Raw genomic sequence first — 17,404 nt, 5'->3', positions numbered from 1 at the left:
AATGCACACCTACTATGTGCTGGGCATTGTGTTAAGCACTTTGCCAATATTTGGTTTTTTTCCCCCCACAACAGCCCTGGAAGATAAGTGCTATTGTTATCTGCATTTTGCAGATGGGAAAACTGAGATAGACAGAGATAAGTGACTTGTCTATGGTCATGCAAGTAGTAAGTGTCTAAAGCTGCGATTGAACTCATGCCTTGCTTTTACTGGGAGTGGTGTTCTATCCTCCACTTGCACCAGCCATACAATGGGGTTACTGCTGCTTTGGGGGTTAAACCCCAAGCTGGCTCTCTGAGAGAAGAGCAGAACAAAGGGAAAGTGTGTAAAGGTGTATCCGGAGAACAGGAAAGTTATTTTAGTTAAGCGCCATTTGTTTTTTAAAACAAAAGTTTTTTTTATTTCTCAGTGACATTCACCTATTAGAAATGTTCACCTAAAATTATCTTTTACATGGCTTGGATTTTCTTTCTTAGATTCTTATAAATATCACACAAAATTGTCTTGGAACACAGTCATGTCAAAGGGAATGGAGGAAACTCCTTTTGGATAGCTCCACAAGTTAGAAATGATTTTGTGTTTGTTTTTAAAACATTATTTTCCAGGGGCTTTCACTTACAATTATATTTTATGTGCCTTGGATTTTCCTTCTTGGATTCTCATAAATATTACATAAAATTGCGTTGGAACAGAGTCTGTCAAAGGGAATGGGGAAACTCATTTTGGGTGGCTCCCTAGTGCTTTGGGGATTAAACCCCAACCTGGCTCTCCTGGAAGAAGGGCAGATTGAAGGGAAAGTGGGAGCGTGTGTGTAAGGGTGGACCCAGAGGACAAGAAAGTTGTTTTTTTTTTTTTAAGTGCTAGAGAAGTGCTGATTGTTTTTTAAAACATTATTTCCCAATGACATTCACCTAAAATTATATTTTACACGCCTTGGATTTTCCTTCGTGGATTCTCACAAATATTACACAAAATTGTCTTGGAACAATCATGTCAAAGGGAATGGGGAAAACTCCTTTTGGATAGCTTCCTAAATCAGAAATGATTTTGAATTAATCTGAACTTTCATTGTTCTGGAAGATAATGCCCAAATGCAGAGTAGAATGCAGTTTTATTCCCCCCACTTTGCCAGGACCGAGAGTCTTTTCTAGGGTTCCTCTCTGACTCCCCACCTGCTTCAGGTGGGGAGGGCGGGGCAGGTGCCCTAACCAGAGCATCCTGCAGCTTCTCCATCCCTCATTTCTGTTCCTCCCAAGATAAGCAGACACTTAGCTATTGAGGTCATGAGTGAAAGCCCTTGACCGCTCCACACGCCCATGGCAGCCTGTGGTCCTGCTCTACTATGGCTCATCATGAGGGGTCTCCCCGTCTTGAGCTTCCTCCTGGCAGTAGCCTTCAGCCAGAAGATGTTCAGTGGGTAAGTAGGGGCTCTCTGCCTTGGAGTCTGGGGGGAATCTCACTAGAGAGAGCCAGAGCTTTCTAGCTGCCTCAGTTTCAGTGCCTGTGAAATGGGTACATTTGTAGTCACCCACTTCCCCCTTCCTCCCCTCATTCTTTCTTCCTATCAGCATCCTGCTAGGTGCTCCTGGGAGGATCTGGAGCCTCTGAATTGGTCCTGCAGTCACCATCTGTGCCCCCTTTTCTCCATTAAACAATTGTCTTTCCTCTTGCTCACTCTCCCTTCCTTCTTTTTCTAATTCTCCACACTTTCTCTTCCCTTTACTCCTCCCTCTTTTCTCTGCAGTTGATCTCCATCCCCAGAAGGGTAGGGTGTGAGCTGGCCCACCCCGACACTGAAGTTCTGCCGCTGGTACCCAGTCCCCTTGGCACCCCTCCTTCTGGCTTTCTAATTCTTCTCCTCAAAAGAACCCGAGGGACTAACACCTCCCGTGGCTCTCACCTGCTTTTTTATGTCTTCCCAGAGACCAGGTTCTCCGCATCAGAACCAAGGACCAGAAGCAGCTCCAATTAATCAGAAATCTAGCAGACACCCAAGACCTGAAGGTGAGCTTGGCCCCCCGGAGTTCCCATGGTGCAATGGAGAAGCCACGGGTTCAAATCCCATCTCTGCTTCAAACTGCCATTGGGACTTTGGACAGATCCTCTCACTTGGCTGGTTTCTCTTCTGTGAAATCAAGGGCTTGTGTCTGGAAGATCCTTAGTCAGCCCTCTAGTTCCGAACCCAGCGCTCCCGGATTTAGAGCCAGAGACTGACAGAAGGCTGTTTCCCAGCGCTCATCCTAAACTCCCTGGGGGTGTCTCAAACCTGGAGCTGTTATGAAATGCTCAAATTAATTTTAATTCACTTTCACTTGTAAAAGTGGCTCTGTCATGCGGCATTTACCAAGGGTAGGTGGTGAGGTCCATGGAATTAATGTAATAGCAGCAGGCCCCTCCCAAGAGGAGGTGTCCTCGGCCATTAGCTGGCCCTCCTGCACTAGAGCTCCATTCCTGGGATACCTCAGCAACACTAGTGGGAAGGAAGGAATCTGGCCCGGAGCACCCCTTCCTCCCCCAGCCCTCCAATGGTCATAAAATTCTAGGAAAGCTCCAAGGATCCTTGCTGGGAAAGAATAGGGCCCACAGGGCATTTATGCAGCTGAGCAGGATGGCCAAGCCATCCTGTGAAACTGGGAGTTTAAGTCATAGGCAGGGGGAAGGGGTATTTTTGTTGGGTGCAAAATTGGGTGCAAAAAATACTCATGTCCAGTATCAGGAACTGAGCACCAGATAACTCATGGATAGTCTTATGATGAAAGGGCTCAGGGAAGCAAATGTGTGTGATTTGGGTCCATCCTAATAGTCCATTCTACCACCTGGATGAGGGAGTGGTTAGAGTGCTAAGTTCAAATTCAGCCTTGGGGGTTTCCTGGCTGCTCAGGCCTCTGCCTGCCTCAGTTTCCTGAACTTTAAAATGAGGATAATTATAACACCCATTTCTCTGGAGTCTAGTGAGGATTAAATGAAATAATATTTGTAATATGTACTTAGCACAATGACTAGAATATATAAGGCACTGTCTGTTATCTATTATTTTTATTATCTGTAAGAGTAGCGCCTGCCTTCCAGGCTTGTTGTGAGTATCAAATGAGATAATCAGTTTTAAAGAGGTATTATTACTCTTTTATTTCTTAAATAATAATTTCTTATTTATATTCTTGTACATTATAGTTATAGATTTATATTATATATTCATATATTTCTTATATTTATATATTTATTAGTAATATTAATATTTTATTTAGGTTGGACACCTTTCTCTAATAGTGATAGAAAAAAATAACCATGATTCCTGATGCTTGTGTGAGGCTCTGTAGTTCCAAAGTGTCCTCACTTACATAATTACATTTGACCCTTACAAGCCCCTGTTTTAAGGAAAGACAGACTTTATTGTCTCCATTTATAGATGAAGAAATGGGATTAAGAGAGATAAAAGGATTTTGCTGAAGGTGATAGTCCTCTGAGTTTTATCAGAATTTCTTTTAATTGTTATAATAAAATATATTTTATTGAGGGGGATTGTTGAGGCAACGAGGTATTCCTGAACATGGTCCCACAGTGAGGCAGGTGGTTACCTCTGCTCACATTCCTCACTTCTATGAATTTTTCTATTGATCAGTTATCAAAGAATGTTATAAATAACTTTTCCCTTTTTATAGAGAGCCATGAAGTGACTTTGGGACACATAAAGATGTCCAAGAGTAGAATCCAAATGTTATTTTTTATGATCGTGATAAGCATTTATAAAGCATTTTAATGTTTGTCATGCAATGCATACATGTATATGTGTGTGTATATATATGTATATATATAAATATACATATTCTCACTGTATCCTTATAATGTATATCTTGGGAGGTAGATACTATTATTATCCTCATTTTGCAGAATAAAAAATCGAGGCAGGGCAAGGATAAGTAACACAGGTGGCCAATTTTGATGAGGGAATCCAAATGTTTCATATGCTTTTGCTATACCATGAAACGTGAAGTTTTCCTGTCCATTCCATGGCAGAAGGAAAGGGATATCTTCTGCTGTATAATTCCATTCAACACCTGGTCTTTGTTGTTCCCAAGGGCCTTTTCCATTATAATTACAGTGATTGGTGACCACTCATCCCCACTTTAGATAAAGTCTCTAGTAAGAAGTGCTTGAGGGAGATGCTCCAGCACAAGGTGGGGTTTGACCAAGAAACAATGCTGGAAGATGCAGTGGTTTGGGTAGCCTGGTGTTGAGAAAGGACAAGAACTTCTCTTTTTCTATCTCCCCCTCCCCATAACTCAGCCATTAGGGTAGGGTGAAATATAGGTGAGGAGCAACTGTGCCGGATAACAGCAGACCAAGCCCTCACATCCCACCTGAGTATAAATGTTCGGGGTTACATGATGAAACTCAATTTATTTTCTTTCCTCTGCTCCATTCCCTGCAAAGGTTGATTTCTGGCACGCTCCGGCCAGGTCCAGCCTCCCCGTGGATATGAGAGTTCCTTTCTCTAACCTGAACGCCGTCAAAAACTATCTGAATTCCAGCGGCATCTCCTATACCATCATGATAAAGGACATCCAGGTAGGACCAAGAATCTCTCATTAATTAATTAATTAAGACTTTAATGTGGGCTTCCATCTGAGTTAGTAGGCAAGAGAGCACAGCTCTTCATTTGTGAAATGAGAGAACTGAAAAACTTCTAAGGAATCAGTCTTTCACCTTAGAATCCTTAGAACTGTGCTTGAGGGGGCAGCTAGGTGGTGCAGTAGATAGAGCACCAGTCCTGAAGACAGGAGGACCTGAGTTCAAATGTGACCTCAGACACTTAATATTTCCTAGCTATGGGACCTGGGCAAGTCACTTAACCCCAATTGCCTCAGGGGGAAAAAGAACTGTGCTTTAATGGAACTCTAAACAGGGAAGGAATCTTATAATTAAAAAGCTTTTAGTTCCTTTTGATCTATGTTTCTGCTCTCTATTATGCCTTTTGGATTTTGTGGGAAGGGGTAGGAGAGGCTGATAGATGACTTGAGAGAAATTTAGAAGATTGGTCAAGTGAAAATCCATCCATCTCAAATAGTTTCTAATTTAATGAATACCCTACTCAAATCACTAAATTTCAGAGTTGTAAGAGAGCTTGAAATGAGAAATTTTCCCTTTCTTTCTTCCACAAAAGATTTTTGGTATTTCTCTATTTCAGCCTGGGGCAGCTAATTGACTCAGTGGGTAGAATACTAGGCCTAGTATCAGGAAGTCTGAGTTCAAATTCTGTCCTTGACACTTATTAGCTGGGTTACCTGGGCAAGTCCTGTTTGATTAGATTCCTCTTTAGTAGAATGAATTGGAGAAAAAATGGGAAACTATTCCAGGAAACATTCCAAGAAAATCCCAAATGGGGCCACAAAGAGTCAGACATGACTGAACAGCAAGAACTTTCAGTCTGAAGTTGCAAACATTCACTTTTTTAGATAGTAGCACCAAAAAAACATGATAAAGTAGTTTGTTACCTTTTATTCAAGGACAGGTCTCATTTATTTTGGAGGTACTATCAGGAGGAACACTTAGGGAGACCTTCTCTAGATGGAGCTCTACCAAGATTTGATCTGGAAATTAGAAAACTTGTATTGACTTCCTAGACTTAATTCCTTTTGATGTTATTTTAAATCTGGGTAAAGTTTGGTTCTAGATCATACAACATGTCTTTGTGGTCTCTGATGGGCACAATAGTCAGTCTTATGCTCAACCACACACTGACATATTTACCCCTTTCAAATGAGAAAGGTTTATGCTAGAGAGAGACAGAGAGAGAGGAGAGAGAGAGAGAGAGAGAGAGAGAGAGAGAGAGAGAGAGAGAGAGAGAGAGAGAAGAAAAGCAGGAGAGATGAAACACACGCATGTATAGACAAACATATGTTTTTGTATATGCAATATGGTTCATGTGTGTATTTTAAGGAGTAAGAACCATTAATAGTAAGAGTTTTCTAGGCTGGCCAAACTTTGCCTTGGCTGACTGTCCTGTGATTGGTTGGGAAACCTGGGTGTTGCTGCTACAGCTCATTGGAGGACACTTGCTTATTTGTAGTTGGCTACCTGGTTTTGCCAAGTGTGGGTAAAGTCTTAGACCATACAAGACCAACTGAATTGACCATCAAGAGTAATAACAGAATATTTAAGAAAGCCACCTTAAACTAAAGACCATCGGAATATGCTTGGAAGACTTTTAAATAGAGGCAGAGAAATAGAGAGGAGACTGGAGTGAGGAAGACCCGGTTTCAAGTCTCTTTTGTCTTCTATGGCTTTACATATGTCTATCCTGTATATATCCATATATATATATTTTCCTTTATAAATAATGGGGTTGGATGCGTTCACCTCCAAGAATTCATGTGACTCTGAAATTTTCAAATCTAGAATATTCTAGATGCCTCAAGTTCATTAGACTATCCAAAGGTTATTAACATGTTTTCTAGATCAAACAGCCAAGTCTGGAGTAATGTGAAGAATGAATCCCATGAAGTAATCCCATTATTCTCCTTTTCTTTATTATTTTATTTATGTTTGTTTATTTCTAGTATTCCCCTTGAATATTCTCACTAGCTCTAAATTTTTTGAATTTGTGAAGATTTTGTACCTAGAGTTTTGAAAAATCCCAGGTGTTTGGCCAATGACCAAGAAGTTCTGTTCTTCATCGATTGGGCCACCCTGGGTCCAGGTGCAGGTCCACTGGAACTGCAATTCCATCTAGAGAACATGGGTTGTGGCCATCTGACCAGGCCATTACTCGGTTCTGGTTCTGATTTCTAATACAAACCTCACTCAGGAAGAACTCTGCCCTGATAAACTCAGAAAAGCCATGAACTGGGAGTCAGGAGTCCTGCACCCTCGCTAGGCCCTTCACTCCTGGATCTCCATTTCCTAATTGTAAAATTGCATTTGGACATGATGCTAGAACTGCAAGTCAGGGAGATGCTCAAAATACGATGGCTGCCATTTGTTAGAAGCTGGCTGTTTTTTCTCTGATTCACAGAATTTGAGTGTCAGAAGGAGCCTTAGTGACTGTCTAGTCCAATCTAGCTTAACTCAGACGGTTTTGATTGTCTACAGAGAATTCTCTGAGTCTGGGCAGAGTCCAGGACATCTGCAGGTGGTGAAGGCTCTCTGTGACAGTGGGCAGACCTGGGCATAACTTCCCTGCTCTCAGCCTAAAGAAATCAGTCCCTTTTTTTTCTTTCTCCTTTTTTTAAAAATTATAATAACTTTTTATTGACAGAATCTTTGCCAGGGTAGTTTTTTTTACAACATTATCCCTTGCACTCGCTTCTGTTCCGATTTTTCCCCTCCCTCCCTCCACCCCCTCCCCCAGATGGCAAGCAGTCCTATATATGTTAAATATATGGCAGTATATCCTAGATACAATATATGTGTGCAGAACCGAATAGTTTTCTTGTTGCACAGGGAGAATTGGATTCAGAAGGTAAAAATAACCTGGGAAGAAAAACAAAAATGCAAACAGGTTACATTCATTTCCCAGTGTTCTTTCTTTGGGTGTAGCTGCTTCTGTTCATCCTTGATCAATTGAAACTCAGTTAGGTCTCTTTGTCGAAGAGATCCACTTCCATCAGAATACATCCTCAAACAGTATCATTGTTGAGGTATATAATGATCTCCTGGTTCTGCTCATTTCACTTAGCATCAGTTCATGTAAGTCTCACCAGTCCTCTCTCTATTCATCCTGCTGGTCACTCCTTACAGAACAATAATATTCCATAACATTCATATATCACAATTTACTCAACCATTCTCCAATTGATGGGCATCCATTCATTTTCCAGCTTCTAGCCACTACAAACAGGGCTGCCACAAACATTTTGGCACATACAGATCCCTTTCCCTTCTTTAGTATCTCTTTAGGGTATAAGCCCAGTAGAAACACTGCTGGATCAAAGGGTATGCACAGTTTGATAATTTTTTGGGCATAATTCCAGATTGCAGAAGTCAGTCCCTATTGGATTTTTCATACTCTTTTGTCTGAATCTCTGTGGTGTCTCTTTATGTCCTACCTGGCCCCCATCTTTGTCTATTACTTCACCAGTGTATACTGTCAGGGTTAAATGACTTGCCCTGGTCTGAGACTGGAGAGGTGAGTCTCCCTGGTTCTAAGCCCAGTGTTCTATCCCCTGCCCCACCTCTGCTGGCCATATTGGGAAGAAGGACATTTGTGTTGTGTGGTCACAACATCTTGGCACTGTGCTAAAAGTTTTACATATCAACTTGTATTCTCACAAAAACACTCCCTAGCTATGTGACCCTGGCAAGTCTCTTAAAACTTTTGACCTCAGTTTCCTCATCTGTGAAATGAGCTCAAGAAAGAAATGGCAAACCCTCTGCCAAGAAAATTCCAAGTGGCGTCATGGAGAGTTGGACAATTGAAAAAAAGACAATAACAAGAATAACATTCAATATACATATTGAAATAGAGAAGCAAATCACAAAACACTCCAGTGTCCCTGCCAAGAATTGTCCTAATAGGATCACAAAGAGTTGTTCATGACTGAAATGACTAACTAACAATCACATTTTCCTTTTAGGATTATTGTGAGGATAGAGTAAGATATTTGTAAAATCCTTTACCAACCTTAAGGTGCCATATAAAGGCTGGTTATCATTACTGTTATTAGTAGGATTCTTAGTCTTGTACTGATCACTTTAAACCCAGGGAAAGAAAAGTCCCTCAGGGAACTAAGCACCCTAAGTACATGCCCAGGGCTCCTTAGGTCAACCTTTCTGAGTCTGTGGATCAGGGTCACCTTGACTTGTCAATCAAGTATCTTGTCCTTCATCACCCCAAAGAAATGGAAGGCACATGGATACAGAGAGGAACAGGACCAGACTGTTATTGTAAGGGCTGCACAGGGGTGGGAATTGTATTCGCATTGTTGGGAGTCTGAGTCTACCTCTGACTCCTTATAAATACAGCCTGACTCAGGCCTTCATGACCCATCCTCCTGGACATGAAGTGGATACTGCTCTTTGGGGCCCTTATTGGGTCTATCTATGGCAAGAAAACTTATAATGGGTAAGTTCTCTTTTTGGTTTATTTATTTTCTTTGATTATAGTTGAAATATGGGAATCCAAGTTAAATCTCTTAGGATTTGTGTGTGTTTGTATGCTTTGCACTCTCTTTTCTTTTTTGTCTGTTTCTGTCTGTAGTTCTATTTTATAAATTTCCAGTATTTTCTACTTATTGTACAAATTCATTGTTTTTATCAATTATATTAAGCAATAAGTATAATATATTATGTCTTATTATCAATATTTTATCTTTGTGCCATGTAGGTGACTCTGTATTCTTGAAGGGTACATACAAGTTGAGATCTCATGGATGCTAAGAGATTTTGAATGTGTATGTATAGATAGTAAACTGTGTAGCTGTTATTCAAAGACCAGTATAGTTGAGCTTTGAAAGGCTCATTAAGAGAGGATGGGGGCAGGTAGGTTGCGCAATGGATAGAGCATCAGCCCTGAAGTCTGGAGGATCCGAATTCAAATGTGGTTCCTAGTTGTGTGACCCTGGGCAAGTCACTTCACCCCAGTTGCCTTGGCGAGGGAGGATTGGCTATCAGGTTGTGAAGTTTTTTCCTACAATTTATAAAATCATCTCCAAAGCCATTGGGTTGTAGAGGTTGAAGAGATGTGGATGTGGCTAAAGTGGGGGTAGTTGTAATCTATATCAAGGCTTCATTTTTCTTTGACATAGGAAACTTTAGTCGTTTTTTCCTTTTTCTCTCATTGACTGTTGCGGAATGTGCAAGGTAGGGCATTACATATAGAGTGTCCTAAAGGTTAGTTCTGTTTAATCCTTGACTTTGAGGATACTCTCTTTAATATTAATTTATATTGTGCTTTAAGTTTCACAAAGCACTTCATGCTAATTATTTCATTTACATCTGCTATGTAAGCACTACAGCCATAATTGGTCCCATTTTGTCCTCAGTCATATACCTAGTCAGTGACAAAAATGGGATTTATACTCAGATCTTATTACAAATCCAGTACTCATGGCTGATACATAATAAGCATTTAACAACTACTTTTAGCTTAATAGATATTGCTCTGCCACATGGACTTTCTATTTGCACGTATATGTGTGATATATATATATATATATATATATATATATATATATATATATATGTTTGTGTACTTAACACCCTCTCCACATTCAAGGGCATGAACTTAGGAGGTATGATTTGGAGAAAGTACTTCAGACCCTTGAACAATCCCTGTGTCTAAGGTTTAAACCTGTGATTATCTTCCGGAGATAATCATGGGGATGGGGGCAGAAGAACTCTAGGCCTGTTTATTGCCGGTGAGATTCAGATACCTATTGTGACATTAATTTCTGTTCATCTCCCCATTGCTAAATGGCTCCTTGGGGTTGGGATACAGTCAATAGCTATGGACAAATTTTTCTCTCAGTCGTTCAGTTGGGCAAGCTATGGCACAATGGATAGAGCATTGGGCTTGGAATTGGGAAGATCCACCTTCCTGAGTTCAAACCCACCCTCAGCTGTGTAACACTGGGCAAATCACTTAATCCAAACTGGTCTCAGTTTCCTCATCAGAAAAATGAGAAGGAAATGGCCAACTTTGCCAAGAAGAGTTCGATGTGACTCAACAATGCAATAGTGATTTCCCCAGTTGCTTAATAAGATGCAATATAAGGAACTCAGTCCAGCCACTGGTGCAAAAATTCTTCTCCATCATGGTGAGTGGAGACCCCTCACTTCATTGTGAACAGTGGCCCAGTTGCTATTAGTAATCAAAGGCCAAACAAGCCTGGGTTTTGTCATCACTGTGAATTTGTAAGAGAGGCAGTGTGGGATGTCATGGGACTCTTTCTACTGAGTAAGGACTTCTGGGTCCAAGCCCATCACTGACACAGGCTGGCTATGATCTGGGCAAATCAGGCTTAACCTCTATTATTCAGTGTGATTCTTCATATCCTATTTGGGATTTTCTCCACAGAGATGCTGGAATGGTTTGCCATTTCCTTCTCCAGTTCCTCTTACAGATGAGTAAACTGAGGCAAACAGGGCCCAAGGGCTCACAGCTAGGAACTATCTGAAACTCGATTTGAATTCAGATCTTCTTAGTTCCTGGCCTGGAACTAGTTCTTAGTTCCCAGAAAAATTCTCAGACTGTGAGTTAGTGAGCAGTTGCTGATCTGCTTGGTAGAGGCAGCTTCCTTGCTGAAAGTCCCCTATACCAGTGAAATCAGAGATATGGTTTCTTTTTTTTGTTCTTTTTTATCAGGTCAAGTGACTAGCCCAGGGTCTTAGGCCAGATTTGAACTCAAATCCCCAGGGCAGTGCTCTATCCACTGTGACACCACAGGTGTGCTTTCAAAAAAAAAGATTGAAAAATGAAACTACAGAGGCAGGAAAATGAAAATCCAAACCCCTTCAGCTAGAGAATGGTTTCCAGAGTTTAACACAACACATGGCACACAGTAGGTGCTTAATAAATGCTTATTGATTGATTGAAATATGGATGAACTGGTCTGAAATACTAGTTTTACAAAGGCTATAATGATTTGGCTATGGACTTAAAACAGGAAGAGCTAAATTTGGAGTCAGAGGACCTGGGTGAAAATCCTAATCCTAATTCTCGCTTGTATGGCTTTAGACAAGTGAAGATCTGATTCTTCTATGAAATGATGAGCTTGAACTTGATGACCTTTGAACTTCTCCCAAATGCAAATGTACATTCCTATTATCTTGTGAAAATCACTGAACAAAGTCCCTCAGCCCACACCCACTAGTTGCTCCTCTGGCCTGTGTCTGTTTTCAGTCATTGTGGTGCAGACCCTTAGAGCTGCCAGGGTGCCAAGGGGGATAGGGTGAATAATTTAATGTTCACATGAAACCATGAGATGATTTTAACTCCATCTCTCCTTCCCTCATCATTTGGCTAAATGTGAGATTGTGGTTCGGAGAATCTATTAAATCTCGGCATTTACAGCTTGTCAGGGACCATTGTGGGCCTTTGGTCCCCGTGCTCAGCACAGTGCCCGGCACATAGGAGGCACTTAATAAGTGTTTGTTGATTGATTGATTCAAGGCCTCATTTAACCTCATTTTACGATTAAGGAAAAGGAGATCCAGAGAAGTGGGGTCGTTTGTTCAAAATCTCAGAGGGAGTAAAATGACAGAGTCGGTTTTGGAAGCCAGATCCTCTTGGCTTTTAGCATAATCAGTCCATCTCTGCCACCAGAAAAACATAGTTAGAGTCTCCCGCTAATCAATAGTGTGATCGCCACATACAAGAGCAGCCTACCTGCACGGCTGCTGGGATTTCTGTTCTCTTACAGATGTTCCTTTTTGCTTGTGCAGATGTATGGGTAAATACTAGCATCAGGCCATATTTTTGTCAGAAAGGAACTAACTTTAGCCTCTTTTTTATGGATGAGAAAACTGAACCCCAGAGATTACGGCACAGGTCTCACAGTGAGTGAAGGGTAGAACCGGGGCTGTGTAATCCAGGTCTTCTGATCCCCAGAACCTCGCGGTCTTTCTCCTACCTCATCCTGGCACTCAAGACCTCTATGGGTGACCTCGCACAGGCTTCCCTCATTCAAATACGTTTCATTTTCTTGTCATGGTGACCTCTCTGATGTTCTCCTTCAGAAGGAAGGACAAACAACAGCATTAGTTGAGGATGTTGAGGAAAGATTAAATGACTTGCGCAGGGGCACACAGTTAACAAATGTCTGATGCTGGATTCATATAGCAAACTTTTAAAGGACAAACAGTAACCACAAAACAATGCTTTGTGTTGGGACATTGTGCTAAATGCTTTACAGTTATTATCTCATTGAATCTTTGAAACAACCCAGGGAAGAGGTAAGTACTATTATTCCTGTTTTTTATTTATTTAGAATTTTATTGTTTTATTTTTTACAGTTATGCATGTACATTAATTTTTAAAAAGCTAATGAGATTTGAATCCATGTCTTCCAACTTAAAGTCAATAGTCTTTTTATTCCACCATCCTTCATCAGTGACCTAGGTGAAACAGAACTAGTTTTAGTTTTCTGGCAGGTGACACTCATATAATGATGACTGACAAATTATGAAGCAACCTTGCATTTGTAAAAGTTAGCCACAGAATCAGGAATATTTGTTCTCAAATCCCACATCTGAAGCTAATAGTAATTTTCTGTGCCTCAGTTTCTTTCTTTGTAAAATAGAAGGAAGCAAGGGGAAATAAGCCATTATTAAGTATCTGCTATGTCAGGCACTTTACTAAGAGCTTTACAAATATTATTTCACTTGTTAGAAATAATAATATCCTGTACTTTCTTTATAGGGTTGTTATAAGTCTTAAGTGAATAATAAGTAAAAAATAAAATAAAAAATTAATAGATAAAAATACTAAAAAAAGTAAAAACTACCCCCCAGTGCAAATACAAATGTTTTTCACTCAAATCCACTTCACTTGCATGTTAAGGCATCATCTTCTTGATGTCTTTATTGAGAAAGAAGAAAGAAGAACAACTTCAATTGAGGAGATTGAGGAAAGGTTAAGTGATTTGTCCAGGGGCTGGGTGTTGTGCATAGAACAATAAAAATCAACACAATACCTGTCCTCAAGAAACCTGCAATCTATCGTCCTCATCCACATTATTTGGTGTAATTTTCTTCTTCTCCATAATAATCACTTAATCAATGTTTGTAGAATAAATTTGAAATTGTTTTATCCTCTCTACAATGTTTTATGTTTATCCCCAAACTCTTCCTCTTTGATGGAAGCTTCTCTATCTCTTTGGCTTTTCACTAGAGCTGTGCCCTAAGCTTAGAATGCTTTATACCCTCGCCTCCATATCTTAATTTCCTGAGTTTTCTGCAAGACTCAGTTCAAATCTCATCTTACTCCTGGAAACTTCCTCTTTTGGAGCACTTTTCATCTACTCTGTATATTCCTTAGGTATTTTGTTGTTTAGTCATTTCAGTTGTGTCCGACTCTCTGTTGGTTTTTTTTTTTTTTTTTTTTTTTTTTTTTGGTAATTATCCTGGACTAGTTTGCCATTTTCTTCTCCAATTCATTTTACAGATGAGGAAACGGAGGCAGACAGGGTAAACTGACATGCTCAGAGTCACACAGCTAGAAAGTATCTTAGGGTGGATTTGAACGCAGGAAGATGAACTGGGAACTGTATCCACTGCCATATCTTATATCTACCTAGAGACTTGTCTGTTATCCATCTTATTAAAATGCTATCTCCTTGAGTCAGGGATTGTGATTTTGCTTTTCTTTGTATCCTTTGTATATCATACAATTGTATCTTTTGTATCCTTGCCTGATCCTAACATGGTCCCTGTTATAGTAGGCACTTAATAAATGCTTATTGATTGACTGAATGATTGAAGGTCGGTGTTTGGTAAAGGCTCATTGACTATCTAGCTGAGCCTAATTTATTCCAGGCAATTTGACTTTGGTTTGCTATGCCCATGAAGAACACATAAATTATGTTTATCTGTTTATTGTGATTTTAGGCACCAAGTTTTTCAAATTAAAGTCCGGGATGGAAATCAGATCGACAAATTGAAAGAGCTGAGCAACATGCAGAACTCCACGGTATCCCATTTCCTTCCTTTGGGGCACCTTTTCATTCTTAAGAAGGATAATCTTCCAGCAACATTCTTATTATTTTTGGTGACCCCAAATTTAGGTTCAATCACACCTGAGATAGTGATAATGACTTATGTACTACACATTAAGGCTGAGAAAGCCATTTGTGTAAGTTGTATCATCTTCTCACACTGTCCCTGTGAGCTAAGTTTGGGGATCTTATTCCTGTTTGAAGGATGAGGAAACAGGCTCAGAGACTTGGCTAAGATCCTCCAGGTAAAGGTCAAAACTTGGAGATTTCTCCTTCAATCAGTTGGAATTGGGAGGAAGTAAGGAAAAAACGGTGCCCTAGTGCAAAGAGCATAGGATTTGGATCAGGAAGTCTCAAATTAGTTTCTTTTGCTTTTTTTCCAGCTCACGTTTTGGAACCAGCCAGTGAACACTGAGCATCCTGTAAATGTTGTCGTTCCACCAGCCAGTCTGGAATTTGTCAAATCCTTTCTGGAATCCCATGGCTTAGAATATTCAGTCTCCATTAAAGACCTGCAGGTGGGAAACTGAAACCGCACTTTGAGATTTATTGTTGCTTCAAATTTCCCCATCTTTCAGAATGTGAACCTCCCACAGGTTGGCCTTGATTATGGAAGAGATGCTGTGGGCCTGAAGTACCAAAGGCCTGGGTGCCATTATGTTATTACCTTAGTCAACATTTCATTTGCTACTAAAAAATGTCATAGTACAATTATCCTGTACAATTGTTGTTTCCCAGAAATGTGGTTAGGATAGCAGAAGAGAATTGGATGAATAAAGATGGGGAGGTTTGGGTGCTCTAAGGGGACTGGATGATTTCTTAGATTCTAAGAATTATGACTCTTTTTAAAATGCTGGTTGATACTTTTCCTATTAATCCTCAAGTTAGGTGAAATTTTGATTAGGAGTACCCTCCCTTCAATAACTCCCGTGAGCAATCCTTGTCATCCTGTCATTTTCTTTTTTAGGGTCTCTTGGATAAGGAAATTAAAGAAATGAAATTCAATAGAGGAAAAGAAAAGCGTGATGCTAACTTCAACTATGGAGCCTTTCACAGCTTGGATGAGGTAAATATTTCAGAACAAATTCAGATTAGTGGCTTTTTAAGTTGAGTGCAGCAGGCTTACTATCTTCATTCAAGAGTAAAAGAATATGTGTTCCTCTCCACTTTGTTTCTACTGTTTTTTTTCCCCTTTTGTTCTGATTCTCCTTTCACACCATATCTTATGTGGAAATATGTTTAATATCATTGTGCATGAATAATATCTATAAGATTGCTTGCCATTTTGGAGGTGAGGGAAAAAAGAAGAAATCAAAATCTTATAAAAGTAAATGTGGAAAACTAATAAATAATTTTTGAAAATCTGGGTAATTTAAAAAAAAAGAGTAAATGAAAATATTCTTAACTCCTTCCCTTTTTTATTTCAAAATAATTAATTATTCATTTAAAAATAAAATCAACTAAGCATAAATCTACAAAATCTGCACTCCAAAATTATATTTGATATGCAATATGTTTCTATTAGCTTATACTTTCTGAATTATATATGTTCCTAGTAGGTTAATAATATATGTTCCTTAATAATATATGTTCCTAGTAGCTTATACTTTCTGAATTAATCCACTCTCTTCTATAATTTTTTTCATTTTCATTTTGTGATCTTTAGCTATATTACAATATTTTCTGGTTTTGGCTTCTTGGTATTCTTTCATTTGTCTTTTTAGATTTCTATATATTTCTTAGAATTGCAATTTTAATGGTATTGTGGTATATCATTGTACTGATATACTTTGACAAGTTATTTAACATATCTGGGGCTGGATTTCTTTATCTGTTAAAAAAACGTTGAACCTAATAGTCTTCAAGTTTAATTAGTCTTTCATCAATTGTTAGACATTCAGGTTACCTCTTAGTAATCTTTCTTTTTACCTATCCATTTGTGTGTGTGTGTGTTTGTGTGTGTGTGTGTATGTATAGACATAATTTTTAAAACTTTTTTTGTTATGAATCCCTTTGGGTATATTCCCAATAATAGGATTAAATGGGTGCTTTTATTTGTCATTTAAAGCTCTCCCCAATTTACTTCTAATCTATCTTTCCATGCTGATCATATATTATTCCTTCTCATTCACTCTATTTTCTAGTCAAATTGACCCTTTTGTTGTTCCTCATATATAACATTCCATGTGCCTTTGCAGTGATATTATGTCTTTGCATCTTAGAAGTGAGGAGGGCTTAATTATGAGAACAAATATATTATATTTTAAAAAAATCTGCTGGTAGTTGTCAAGGTCCCAAGCATGGGCATGCTATAGCTGATGTAACTGGAACCAAGGAGTTAGAAAGCTTGGAGGAAGAAAGTTTAAAAGGAAAAAATGCACAGGGACACAAAAACATGCATTTACAAGCAAACTCCTTCGCATTTCAGCTTTATGGTGAGATGAGCAACATTGCTTCTGAATACCCCAATCTAGTGAGCCTTCTGAAGATGGCTAATTCTTTTGAAAAACGACCATTGTATGTACTAAAGGTATGTGTGACCATGTTAAGAAAATCAGGGCATAACCACAGGTTGGCCATATCCTTGAACTTACTTTCCTGTTGTTGTTACCAATAAGCAATTTCATAAGAATAGGGAGATCTAGAAGTCTTGAGCTGGTTTTCCAGATTGGTTCATTACATTGCTGATTTACAGAGTTGGTTGTTCCCAAAAGAGGGAAAAAAGGAGAAAACCATCTGAGGCTTCTTAATGG

The 17,404-nt window shown here is 39.4% G+C and overlaps 1 protein-coding gene across 1 annotated transcript in view; it reads left to right on the top strand.

Moving 5' to 3' along the window:
* The first annotated feature begins 1,316 nt into the window (after nucleotides 1–1,316).
* The window catches only part of LOC127564487 (carboxypeptidase A4-like), a 30,048-nt gene continuing 13,960 nt past the window's right edge, over nucleotides 1,317–17,404 (top strand). The window contains exons 1-5 of the mRNA XM_052001047.1: nucleotides 1,317–1,417; nucleotides 1,923–2,004; nucleotides 4,432–4,566; nucleotides 15,619–15,717; nucleotides 17,080–17,181. Coding sequence (XP_051857007.1) covers nucleotides 1,317–1,417; nucleotides 1,923–2,004; nucleotides 4,432–4,566; nucleotides 15,619–15,717; nucleotides 17,080–17,181 — 519 coding nt within the window. The remainder of the gene's footprint in view (nucleotides 1,418–1,922; nucleotides 2,005–4,431; nucleotides 4,567–15,618; nucleotides 15,718–17,079; nucleotides 17,182–17,404) is intronic.

Source organism: Antechinus flavipes, chromosome 5, assembly GCF_016432865.1.
Source record: "Antechinus flavipes isolate AdamAnt ecotype Samford, QLD, Australia chromosome 5, AdamAnt_v2, whole genome shotgun sequence".
In the NCBI taxonomy this organism is placed as follows: Eukaryota; Metazoa; Chordata; class Mammalia; order Dasyuromorphia; family Dasyuridae; genus Antechinus; species Antechinus flavipes.
Note: the sequence above shows the minus strand (reverse complement) of the source record. Positions and strands in the feature narration are given on the sequence as shown.